At 32.5% G+C, this 14320-nt stretch overlaps 1 protein-coding gene across 1 annotated transcript in view; it reads right to left on the minus strand.

Moving 5' to 3' along the window:
• LOC113369987 overlaps window positions 1-14320 on the minus strand; it is a 289295-nt gene that overhangs the window by 208128 nt on the left and 66847 nt on the right. The window contains exon 2 of the mRNA XM_026610623.1: window positions 9242-9332. Within this exon, the coding sequence (XP_026466408.1) occupies window positions 9242-9332 (91 nt within the window). The remainder of the gene's footprint in view (window positions 1-9241; window positions 9333-14320) is intronic.

Below are 14320 nucleotides of genomic sequence, written 5' to 3' on the forward strand. Positions count from 1 at the left end.
CCTCGATCATTTCGTTACGGTACGGGAAGTTCCAGCAATTTGCTTCAAGGCACGATGCCATACACCCAACTATTTTTTTTTTAATTTTGAGTATTTTTGCAAATTTCGAATTTTTTTAAATAAAACGATTTGAATTTTTTTGTAATTTTTTGGAAATTTTGAATTTTTTTGATATTTCAGATAAAATGACGAAAATTTGAAAAAAAATGCATATTTAATTTTTTTCGGAAATTTGAATATTTTAAAATTACAGAACTGCCTTTCCTAAACTAATCATTTATTCACGCCGCTATATATACACAATAGCTATTTACAAAATAAAAACTAAACGCTTTCAAAATCGAAGTAAATGAATCAAGTACGCATTGATATTTTCGTGTCAAAATACAGCTTTCCTATTGGACACTGAAGGTATCGGCCACGAGATCGTTCATCTATCGCCGACATAGGACATGCTCTATTCGTAAAATACGGCAGGAATTTGCAAGGACATAAGTTGTTATGAAATCAAATTCCGACGTTGTTAAGGCAACGGTTTTACTTAGAAATTATGATGAGTATACCGCCGTTGTGAATGCGTGAAATCTAGCAGGCCAGATCGCAAATTATGTCGCGCAAGATCGTAAATTATGGTTTATCATGTCGTTCCTAGGGTAACAAACAAACAAAAACTGTCCAGCATGAAAACTGGCGTCGTGTGCACCGGGCTTAAGTCGTGGTGTACTCTGCTGGTTTTTCCTGCGCGGTATATGCTGGTTTTAACCTGTTTTTACTAATACTTTTTTTGTCCATTGATGTTCTGGTTACGAGTTTTGTCACCTTTGTCTAAAACTTCATATGACCCTCTATAGGGCTTTACGATAACATACTTTGTGGTATCCAAATCTTTGTGGACAAATGTTTTCCTTGGACTATAGACTGCAGTAGGCATTGGTTTCAATTTGGAAAAAGTATTTCAAAGTTTTGTAAAAACTTCGAATATTGAGGGTTCTTTAGGTGTTGTGAAAAATTGCCCTGGAAGTCTGAGTGGCTCGCCATAAGTGAGTTCAGCGCTCGAACTTTTTAAGTCTTCTTTGACAGCTGATCGAAGTCCTAATAATACCCATGGTAAAGCCTCTATCCATAAATAATCCTCATGGTTGGCCAAACAAAGCGCTGTGTCACTAGTCTTATTGTTGATCTAGGTCTTGGGTGACCTAAATTAAGCAGGCTCCCAAAAATTTTCTTTCTCAGACTTACAGGCACGAATGGTCGTTCTCTTCCTTGAGTCGTTTTGCAGTATATGTAGTAATTAGTTCCGGGAATTTTTCTTTTCTTAAGTTATAATTGATAAATATTATTTAAACTCTTTGTCCTCCTTTTGAGCTTTTGCTATTTTAGTAATTTCTAATAGGAAACTGATTGGTTCAACTCTTGAAAACAAGTCATCCGGAATATTTTTCGTCCCGCTCACATGTCTAACATCTGTCGAGAATTGTGACATATATGTCATCTGATTGAGTTGAACTATTAGGAGGCGGTCATGTTTTTGCTGAAAAACATACACAAGTGGTTTGTAATCGGTTAACCAAATAAAATTATAACCGATGATTTGATTCTTGAAGTATTGAAATGCTTTATACCCTGCTAAAAGCTCGCGGTAGTACGTTGAGCACGTTCTTTGTTTTTCAGAAATTTTCTTCGAAAAATAAACGAGAGGTTTCCATTCACCGTTTGTATATTGTTGTAGCACTGCATCCACGAACTTGTCTAAAGCGTCTGTAAATAAAGCAAGTTCTGCGTCAGGCAACGGATGCGTTAGTAAGGTAGCTTCAGCGAGATTCTTCTTACAAGCTTTGAAAGCTGCTGTAAGTTTTTTATCGCAGTAAATTTGGGATGTGTCCTTTTAGGTTTTGACAATAAAACTTTTAAATCTGCTTGATATCTGGCAGTATTCGGAATTTTTTTTGATAAAAGTGTATCATGCCTATGAGTCTCCGCATGAAATATCGACATAATTCTCGTTCTAGGAAAGACTCGCGCACTAGAAGTATTGCTTGTCAAAGAAATGGTAGCAGTCGAAGCTTTGATACGTGCTGGTACCACTACGAATTTAGAAACAAAGCTAAGAAATGCACACAACCATGCAAAATGTCGGGAAACGAAGAACACAGGCACTAAAAGCGGCAAGTGTTTGTCAAGCACTTTGACGCCGCATGTTCATCTCGGATGAACCAATCAAAATACAATTTTTGATAGGCACAAGTACTGATCTGTGTATATACCCACGTATGTTTGTACAACGCAAAGTTTTCGAGTCCGATTACAAACTATCCGCAGCAAACAAGACTTAGGTCTAAGGCGTAAATTCATCTGGAATTTTGTTATTGCTGATGTGTCAGCACACATAATAGGCGCAGATTTTCTGTCATATTATAACATAATCGCCGACATAAAGAATTCAAGACTAGTTGACGGTTCTACAAACCTACAAGTAAGAACAATAAACAAAGAAACAATCACGAGATGCGGCAGGGCCGTACTAATTGCAAGGCTGCACTTTGGTGCCGCCGCTTATATATATATATATTGTAATTTTTTGCCAGATTATATGATTCTTCTACAATTTATATTAAAACGCCAATAACTCATCAACAATTCACTATATTCGAAATACTCCCAACGCCCTCTTCCTTATTGTATTGCTTCTCATCGTACTCATGCTCCACGCTATTTCGTTAAACTCGCTCTTCGTCAACTCGCTCTTTGCAAACAAGCGCTTTGTCAACAAGCTCTTTGTTATCTCACAGAGAGTTCCTTTCTTGGCACTTTGCGCAACCACCTTTCGGCTGATTCATTCTTCATTAATGGATATTCTTTCAACGCAAACTCCTAAGCTGATACACTCGTCACTGATGTTTTCCTGAAGTTTTAAATGTTCTCTATGTTTCTTTTTCTTTTTCTTCCGATTTTTTTCGCGCTAACCTAATCTGTTTCAATCTAGCACTTTCCTCTTCTTTTTATTCACGGATGCATTTTTCCAATTATCTTCGTAACATTTTTTCTTTCTCTTTCATTTTTAGCAAAGCGTCTTGAATTGCTGCAAATATCCTTCAGTTGCTTTCGTATCTTTCTTTTTTTTGCTATTATCTCATTACATCACCATATCATAAATCAAAACTGATTTAACTTGCCGACTATTAACATTTTCACTTTGTTTCATCTGCCATTCTGGCACAGCATGCTTTTCTGCGTTTAAATCCTTCTCACACTAACAATCTGTACTTGCACTCGCGCACTACTGTTCACATTATTTTATTTTCTTATGAAATGCCTCTAATACTTCAGTTTAAATGCGATGCAATTTATGCGGTGAAGCTTCATACACATCATATTCTTCGAGTCATCATACGAAAATCTTACATTATCAGAAATAGCGTTGCACCATTTTCTGGCCTGTTTATCCAAGCGCGGCACCAAGAATATGGCTAAATTTGCCTGTGTAAATTTATACCTACCACCAATTGCATCTATCGCTCTAAACCACGATTCTTTGTTTGCGGCAAAAGTACGGAATAGTAGAACTCTTATTTGCGAATTGTTTGCCATTTTGCACAATCGATATTAATTTCTATAGTTGTTATACTTCATTCCCACTATACGTCGTTTACTGGATATCCATTCCCTTTGAATCCCCGCTAATCCAACGCTTCTTCGTAATTCTAAATCATTTATTTTTAATCTACTTTAATTAACTACATGAACATTAGCATGGGGGGCAAACATAGAACAAATGACCTTTTTATCGTATTAGTGTTCCACTCCTGCGATAGAAGGTTTTACTGTTCCCAAATTAAAAACTAACGTCGTTTTTCGGCCAACGCGTACATCAAACCCGCAGGACTATTGTACGGTGCTACTCGATAACGACCGATTGCAAACGAATACTTCAGAAAAACAAAAGAATTAATAATATTTTTCAATATAGCGAAGTGTTACGTACCACAGTGGCAAAAAAGTGTTGAATTAAATACAGTTCGTAAAGATAAAAAATTCTAGCAGGGTACTAACAAAAGCCGCATGCGTTAAGAAACTGGGCTGAAAAGGTGCAGAGGATTTGAGGCACGTTTGAAACAAAAAGAAAGTGATTTATGTACCAGAAATTTTAATCAAGATCCATTGCAGATTTTTTTGGAAGAATAAGGATCGGAGATGTTTAATTTTCTAAATTATTTATATTGTTTGTTGTTAATAACTGGTGCTATACTGTGAAACGATGTCTCTCAGGAAAATATATGAATGAAAATGAACAGGACCCCATAAAAAAGTAGCTCTCGAAAAGTACAAGAAATGTCTCAAGGCCAATAAAACTCGACTGAGGCAGAAAAAACCCGTATATTTTTCTGCGAATGTTAGAAAATCTTGTCTATTTATTAATAATTGTATTTTATTTAAATTATGTAAATACGTTTTATTGATATATTTTATTATTTATATTTGATTATTGCTTATATATTAATTTTATTTCATTTTTAAAAATGTTTTTAATATATATGAAAATATATTTTTATGAGTATGTTTTGTTATCATTACACATATTGAAAATTCAGATTTATTGTAACAATATTATATATAAATTTATATATTTATAAGATAAATTAATTTATCTTAGAATTAAACCTAAGGATTTGGACTTATCTAGAATTGAACCTAGGGGTAAATTTTCATGCTACACTCGTCGCGCCTCTATAGCAGGAGCGGTAAATTAAATTTAAAATAATCGAAAAGCGGTCCGGTTTGCCATCTATTTATACTTGTTTATCTATTAACACTAGTACCTACATTATGGACACTTCACCTGTGAAGACTGTCAAGTGTCAAGTAGGCGACGTCTAATGATGCAACACTTCCGTGCTCGAGGTGTTTGTTTGGTTTGATTGATTTTTTGAAGGACTAATGATTTGTAAAACACTTTAATTGTTATATTATGTATTTATTTTAAAAAACTACACATTGAATTTGTATTTACAATATTTCCTTAGTTTAATTATATTGTTGTAATTGATTTAATTTTGTTTTATTTTTTGAATTGATATCTTTTGTTTTTTTATATCAATATATGGCATGCTTTGATTTTGGCGTGAACACGGCGGATGTTAACTATGCAATCTCACCCTCTTTTGTTATCCGTTCTCTGAAAGAATCAAGACTAAAATAAAATTTAAAACATACCTCGAGCGTATACTTTGAATATTACAGTAAAATTAAATACTTATACATGTTGAACGGTGTTTAGATTATTAATATTAAATTATATTTAGAGCAATTATTTATAAAATTGGTGACTTCGACTAAGAAAGGAACACATGCTGAAATCTTAAATTTGAGTTATATACATATTATAATGTCTTTAACATCTACACCAACGAAAGTGCAAGAATTGAACAGATCGCTCATCGATCTGGACAATCAAGCAGTGATTTATACGCCACATGCACCCAATTGTGAAAATAATGAGGACTACAAAGCCGATCATGTATACAGCGTAGGGAAGTCAAAGATTCCTCCGTTTATGGAGGATTCCCCTGAAACATGGTTTCTTCTAATTAAGGCCAAATTGCATGACGACAGAATACGGAGTAACGATACGAAATACACGGTGGTGCTACGAGCTCTAGACGGAAAGACTTTGTACCTAATAGCAGACGTATTACGAAAGCAACCTGCTAAAAATAAGTATAATGCCTTAAAATAATTATTCTAGATGGAGTGTCCGAACCTAGATCTAAACAGATGAACAAATTATTAAACAACATCAAACTAGGTGAAACGAAGCCATCACAGTTGCTTTGTGAAATGGTGGAATAAAGATGATAGTTTATATGGTAGACATTTGTTCATTTTGTAGATCAAACCGTGGTGACCAACGTTGTCGAATGTTTTTTCGATATCGATAAATATGGCAGAGCAATACTTTTTATTTTGAAATTTGTTCATGACCCTATGACCTTGGTGATTGTTGAGTATTGTGGTCTGAAACCAAACTGGTGGGTTAGGTTGATTACCAGCAGGAGAAAAAACAGTTTTTAAATAGCTCGCGAACAATGCAGCTTTCTCTTTGTTGCTGTTTGTTCACTTGCTTGCGCTTCTTTCTTATAGGTGGATTATAGAATGTTTGATGTCTTGTAGACTACATGGGTATCCATATCGTTTTGTCGTATCTGCTTAAGTTTGTAATATAGTGCGTAATCTCATTGTCCCTTAGTTTTTTTAGTTTCTTTTTAAGGAAAATAAAAATTAGTAATTAATTTAAAGTTATTATAGATGGTTGTGTTCTTAGGATTTTGCGTCGGTTACCATTTTTTTCTAGCTTAACGTTTTTCTTTTACTAGACGTTTTATTTCTAATAGAATATGTCAATGTCCTCTGCGGTTTTTAATCTTATTTTAAGATTTATATTGGAATCAACTTCAGTTCTTAACGCAAGATTGTTGTTTACTTGCTTTTTTAATATACGTGAACACTGTGTTAAGATTTTTGAGGAGAAGTCTAAGTTATTTTTTATTTGTCATGTAGTTAGGCAAAATACCACTTGTTATAAAAAGGGTTAGCAGCAGGGTGACATAAACAAATAATTATTTTTTTGTATTGGTGCAGCTAATTTTTTACTTTTTTTATATGGTTAGTCTCGATCCTCAGAGCGTGTTTTTCGAATTGAGGTCTTCTCCCACGTTGAATTTAGTTAGTTCCTAAGGTTCTAAAGAAATCTTCACAATTATGATTATACCATGGGGGATAACGAAATGCAACATTGTGTTTTGTTTTGTTGAAATCTTGGTAGTTCGTAGTGTTTGATCAAAGATTTTATCAGTATGTAAATATAATATCATATATTAAAATTAATTGTGGTGGTGGTATAGGGGTGTGTTCTGATACTGCTCTAGAGAACGGTCAATTCACATTCCTGATCTGATTGTCTGTCTCGTATATTATTAATAGATCAATTAAGGGACCACTGGTAGATCCATTGTCCCAATCGGTTATAATGCTTAAACTCATATCCAACCGGGTGCCTTGGGCCGAGCTTTAGATGTTAATTTTAATTGCTTTTTAAAGTAATGTTTCTTCGGATCCGTCAGTTTTTCGACTTACACTAATTAAATGAGAGTTCCACTTGAGTGACTTTACAGTTTATTCTTCCTTTTATTACCAGTTTTCAGACGGACGGAATCTCTGCTTGTTTCTATCATAAGACTACTGCCAAGCTACAACTTGTTACTCTGTAACACTCTCTGATGCTACTCTCTATTGCTATTCTGATACTGACTCTCTCATGCTACTCTAATACTTACTATCTCATGATACGCTGATATCGACTCTCAAACATGTTTGGACGATCTATTCTGTATTTATTATATACGGACCGTGACATATATGCTCTTCCGCATTCGCGCCCCGACCATGTAATCAGAATTATAATTATAAAATGAATTCTGAAGAATAAAGATTCGGTCAAATATGTTTCACTTATTAAGAGAATACCAATCATTTATAGAAGTAAAAATATTTTTAATTAATTTTGATGGTTTAGAATGTCATTGGCATTCCATTCAACAAGGTTAATAATATTTTAACTAGTAAGGTAAGCATATTGAGAATCATATTGTTTTGTTCCATAAGTTGTTTGAATATATCTTTGATTGTACTTAAAAACTCGTGCAATGCTGATTATATTTCTGTTGCATTGTGTCCGCCGCTGTTTTGATTTATGAAAATATCGGAATTGCTCATGTGATTTGAGACTTTAGTTTGATTTGAACGTGGTATTGTGTTGCTTTCTTGAAAACGTTGTAAACTGCTTTGTAATAGTGTGGCACTAATTTATTATGTAAGGTATAAGACACAGTGCGGAAGCTAGTACATCCTTTAAAGTTTGCCGGTAGTGGGCCTTAGCATGCAGATAAATGGTCTGTTGCAGTAGCATTTGTGCCCATATAATTGGTATCTTGTTTATTGTATAATAACAAATTTTTCTCTGGGGGATTCCTGTGTTACGATTTGATTTAAAAACTAGTTAAATTTATAAATTATGGTGATATTTTGCGATGGCTCAGAATCTACAAGAGACATGTTTAATGTGTAATTAGGTTGTATTGCAAAATATTGACAATAGAATTGTGAAACAAAAAAAATTAAAAAAAGTATAAATGAGGAAACAACATACTAAAACAGCTACAAATTTGAATTACTTTGTAGTTTTGATTTTCTAGCGCTGTTTCAATTTTGTCAGTATCGGTTGTGTGGTGAATATTTTTTATTTTGTAAACCATTCATTGTTTAATTTGGTAAATGTGATACACTACACGTTTTGATTTAAAAATTGTATGAGTAATTTATATTGTTTTGGTTTTTATTCCACCATATTGTTTAATCACGATGCTTATTTTCACCATATTGTCATGCGTAAATTTTGTGGTGTACTGATCCCAATTTATTATTTTGTTGATATCTCTTGTCATGTCAGCGAAATTGTCGACGTTGTATACACAAATCGGTGGTCGCCTTTGAACCGTAATCATGTTATCAGCTTGGGAGTTTGATGGTCTTGGTACCTTTATAGTGTTTTAATGGCTTGGGTTGCCAATTTACCTGTTGCGAGAACATTGAACTGGTTTTATGTTTTATGTTTTTATAATGCGACGTTTTTAATGTGACCTGTCCGTGTTTTGCGATGTTTATTGGATTCAATTATCTGCCTGATGCTTGAATAGCTTGTTCTGTTTGAATGTGATTAACAGTTTTGGGTCAGTGATTAATGTTTTTATATTTATAAATTAATTGGTTTTGTACGTATGTACTATTTGTTTGCGAACTTTCATAATTGGACTATTTTCTTTGTTGTTCTGCATAATTATTTAGTTACACTGAAATTACAATGTATATTTACACTGCACTTTTCAGTTGCCCCTCACAATTGTGTAATTTTTGATGGTTCAAATATGTTTTGATATCACACAGCTCACTATTCTTGTTATGATTGAATAAATATTATTTGATTTTGTTGAAGCTCTGACCCAAACAGTACGGCTGCTCGAGGTAACCTCCCACATTCATAAATGGACTGATAAATATTACTTTTTATAATGAATTGTGAATTAAATGATTTTACTTGTTATAGAAATGTTTTAAGATTTTTTAGTAGTTGGCATTTATTAGTTGGTTTATTAACTACAAGTAAATATGCATCTGCAATGATACTTACTATTACTGCTGGGTTTAATTACCTCGCCGTCCGTCGCGGGTGTAAAAATTTTCTTTAGATCAACTGGTTTCTGTTTTGGAATATATGGATCCTGCGGAAAAAATATATTAAATTTATATATATATATATATATATATATATATATATATATATATAGAAAAAACAAATTATATACTCAAGTGATAAATGCAGCCCAGTTAACAGACCACCGCCAATTTTTATACGTGTATGTGAAACAAAAAATTTTCATCATATAAAAGTTATTGACAAAACTAAAGTTGGCGTTGATCTTTATAATGCTAAACTTTACAACAAAATTCTCAAAATTCTAAAAGAGAGAGATACTCAAATGCATTCTTTTCAGGAGAAATGTAAAAGAACGTTCAAATTAGTAGTTAAAAGCCTACATTTCAGTACGGATACAGTTATGATCAAAAATAAAATCCAACAGTTAAATCACAAAGTTGTTTGTATTCACAACATGAAAAGTAGAATCTCCACATTCCCTCTGAATATGATGAGTTTGAACAACGACCTAATTATAAAGATATTTATAAAATTGATTTTTAATATAAAACTATAGTGCAAATGGAAGCTAAGAGGTTCTCTAGAGAAATTGAGAAAAGCCTGGCCATACCAGAAATTATTATCCTCCGCCCCGCAGATGCTTTAAATGCGCTCAATAATAACAACAAATCTAATGACCTAACAGAACTCAAAACTATGACAGAACAAACGAGCATAATATAATGCTTAATTTACTAACAACAATTTTAACTAATAAAAATAATCATCTCTATGCAACTAAGAATTTGCACATGAAACTCGAACGGCTTGAGCAATCATGCTCATGAACTCAAGCATTTTTTATGTATAAACGAGACCCATTTCACCGAGACAAATCACAAAATTTGTTTCCTGAACTATAACACATTCACCATCAAGTCATTCTCATCAAGTCAAATAAAACCTTTTTATATTAGTTACATACAATCGACAACCGATTCAACTGATCTAATGACTCTATATTTTGCCAAGGCACTTAATTACTGAAAATCAGTTTACAACTTTTTTGCCATGGTAGGTAATTTGTTTATTGCGTAAGGTGATCATAACGCAAAGCACACATTTTTGGAATCTAGACTAATAACACTTAGAGGTTGTCAATCGTATAATACAATAAATAATAATACTCTCAGATTTCGACTTGACTTTTTCGTAGCTAAAACTATTAAAAACGAGTGTGTTGAAATAAATTCAAGCTTAGATTTCAGTTCTGATCATTCACCAATAATTAGTAAATACTCCACACATAGTCCAACCTAAGTTATAAGTTTGCTTACAAATAAATTTACCGATTATTATCTTTTCCAAGAACACATCGAAAACAAATCAACTGTAATATTCCACTAAAATGTGAGAATAATTTGAATATCGGTATCAACAACTTCACAAATACATCAATGAAAGCAGCTAAAACATCGACTCCTATTCTATTAAATCATATTCATTCCATATGTCTATATATATTAAAAAAAATCATTGCACAGAAAGACAGTAAACTCCGGAATAGAGAGGATAGGCGGAGCATAGCAGCTGTAGAAGCGGATGCCCATTGTTACTGATACGTAGCCAACACTGTCATTGGTAATTGTGCTCTGAAAGGGCTTTTGAGGTTGTGTCCGTTTGCCATAGTTGACCAGTTAGGTGCTTCTATAGCTGCTCTGCTAAAAGCGCAAGGTCAAGCTTCAATTCGTATGCTTCGTACTGTCTGCATAAGTAGGTTATGTGCAGCATCACAATGATTTAGATTTAGCTGCACCCCTGCAAATCACTTTGGCTTTCTCTTTCAAAACTATTTCTAAGATTTCTTATATATTTATTTAGAGTCCATTGTTATTTTAGAACGATGTTTAAAAAGAACGATGATCGATTTATTCAGTAAGAAAAAAATGATTTATTAATTTATGAGTGATTATAAGGATTATAATGTGAGAAATTATTGCAGATTATCAATTTTATTTTATTACACATTATTTATTAAAAACGAAGACATGCTAAGGTGTATTTTAGAAAAACGTGGCCGAATAATCCAAATTTAGATATTTTTACCATTTTTCATGGGATAATAATATTATAGTGTGTTAATCAATACCAAGTACTTTATCACTATAAAAAGTATCATTAAAGTTCGCACGATTCCCAAATGATATTTTTAAATAGTTTTTGAATTTTTAACCCTCCGTCGGGCGCAGTCCAAGTATGTACAGAATCGGGCGCAGTGTATCTGACAGATACAGAATATAAATATATTGACAGGAGGCTCATAGTTTTATATATTTTTATTTAATTTGCGCTTTTACAATGCTGAATATGTATATTATGTGTAAATAAAAACAAAATATATATTAGATCAATATTATTTTTATAATATAGCAAAATATAAAAATCCGTACATGCGCTCAAAATGCTAGACGCACAAACCTTACTTTTTCTGAAATGAATAATTAAAATAATTATATAAAAACAATTGTCAGATTCTGTTGGAATGTTTATAAAAAGACTATATAAACAAATAGGACAGTACAAACTTAGTGTTTTTTGTCATTTTGTACGTCAAATAGAATTCGGCTTAGTGCGTTTTTTTTTAACAAAATTGCTACTAGCAAAATATGCCAAGTTCAAATATGCCAATCTAATATGGACGAATAAATAGTAGACAAAAAATAACGAGACTACTGAGATATGGAGATCTCGATGACATCAAATTATGGAGAAACATGCTAAAATGTTGGCCCTGTATCTGTCAGATCGGCTGCGCCCGACGGAGGGTTAAAATTGGTTCAGAAATTTTGTCTAAAATGTGATCGAAAAATTTTACACTTTTTTCTAATTCTAAAGAAATGGCTTAGCCGGTCGAATAAAAACCAATGCTAGTATTTATCAAGTTTCATAGAGTAGCTTTTAAATTTTTTAAATAGGTTCAGCCAATTTGACGTATGGTCAAAAATTGCCTAACATTCATACAAAGTATTATACATACACACCCATACTCTTACTGAATTTTGTGTCAATAATTCAAAGATTCAAATTTAAATGGAAGTGTTTCTAATAAGAAGAACCAGCGCGTTGCTCGTCTCGGATATTGATGAAACTTGGCACAATGGTAGATTTGATGGCCAAACCGATGTGGTAAAATATTAGAGGTCTGTGAAAAGCGGTTTAATTATAAAAATTAATCAAAATTTACATTTTATCAGCGCGTAGCATGCATAGCTTGCAATGATTTTGTTTGTCAATTGTCGATAGCCGAGTTGCTATCGACGTAGAATTCTAATCTTGTTCCGGGGCTCAATCCCCGCTTTTTGGCTTAAGCATTTTTTTATTATTATTGTTGGATATTTATAATTTCACGTGAAAATAATATTAAAATTCATTCGAGTTTACAATTAATATTATATTTTTTACTAAATATTACATTATAAAGGTAACCCCCGTAACATCTATAGATTTTTATTAGCAGAAAAATTAGAATTCCACGACGATAGCCAATCTGCTATTGTTAAAGAAAAGCACTGCTAGCTATGCATGCCTCGCGCTGCTCAAATGCAAATTTTAAATAATTTTTATAATTAAACCGCTTTTTATATGCCTCTAATATATTACCACGGTTAGTTTGGGCATCTAATCTACCATTGGGCCAAGTTTCATCAAAAACCTAGCCAAACCAACAACAACGTCGTACGGAACCAGAATCGGTTTACGGTCAATGCAAACATTAGCTCGATACGGCTTTGAAAAATAATATTTGAATTCGAAGATCGTATTATTTCCTAGAATTCAAACTATTCTTGATGTGGTATTGTATAAAATTATTATTCTTTGGTGCGTTTTCAAATAATGTCATATACCGGTAATAAGAAAAAAAAAACAGAACAAGTGGGGTGCATGGCATCGTGCCTCAAGGCAAATTGCTGGAACTTTCCGTACCTTAATTAAAAATTCTTTCATCGACGTTTGCTCAAAAACACCTGAACCGATTTCAAAAACTTAAAAGCCAATCGATGTATTTTCATGTGGGTTATCTTTCCTCAGTTTTGTGCACCGATTGGCCGAGCCATTTTTTTGTAATTTGGAAACAAGTGTTAAACTTCTTGTTTACATTTAAGCTCATACTACCGATGCGATTTTAAACAATCAAAACCTTTAGGTAAAAATCTACAGATCCGTTTTCTTGTAATTAACTGTTGAAAAAACAGTTAAGCAAATTTTCATGGAACTTTTTATGGCGATATATATCATGGTCTTATAGAACTCACTGAATATAACGGTCTTACGACTAGTTAAAAATTCATCGAAGATAGAAAAAATTAATAGTTTTTTTTTTGCGTCTGATAAGATTAAAATTAGATGATTTACTAGGTATAACGATTGAGTACTCGGTCTTAATGTTAATTTAACGTACTAAACCATTAAAGTCCTACGGAAACTGGTTTAATTATAAAAATTGTTGATTTTTGAAAATTTGCTTTTAGAAAATACTCCGAGTTAACGTGCTCGTTCGTTTTCAATTATGTTTAATATGTCGATTATTTGCACATATCGGAAAGTTCAAGTAATTTGCCTCAAGGCAAAATACCAATACCAACTAACTTTTAAAGATATTAACGATGAACTAGTGGGGTGTATGGCATCGTGCCTTAAGGCAAATTGCTGGCACTTCCCGTACTGAATGAAATCGAGGAATATTGAATGTTTTCAAATAGATTATAATAATGTTATAATATTTTAACATTGTCTAATATTTAAATTTATATAAACTGAATTGCAAAGTTGAAATTATTTGTTAAAAGTGTATAAGAACTTTAGTCAAAATTTAAAATAAAATCTGAATTATTTTTGATATACAAAAAAAAATTGTTGAAAAAAAAATTTTTTTTAACAATTTTTTTTTCCGAAATCAATTATTTTGTTGAAACAAGCAGAAAGTTCTACAGACAAGTTTCGAAGTACTTAGAGATAATTTTACAAATATTATTCTCATATCTACTATACATTATTTTTCATATCTACTTTTTT

This window comes from Ctenocephalides felis, unplaced genomic scaffold (assembly GCF_003426905.1).
Source record: "Ctenocephalides felis isolate EL2017-DRISC unplaced genomic scaffold, ASM342690v1 CF-g0.4_SCAFFOLD_01492, whole genome shotgun sequence".
Lineage (NCBI taxonomy): Eukaryota > Metazoa > Arthropoda > Insecta > Siphonaptera > Pulicidae > Ctenocephalides > Ctenocephalides felis.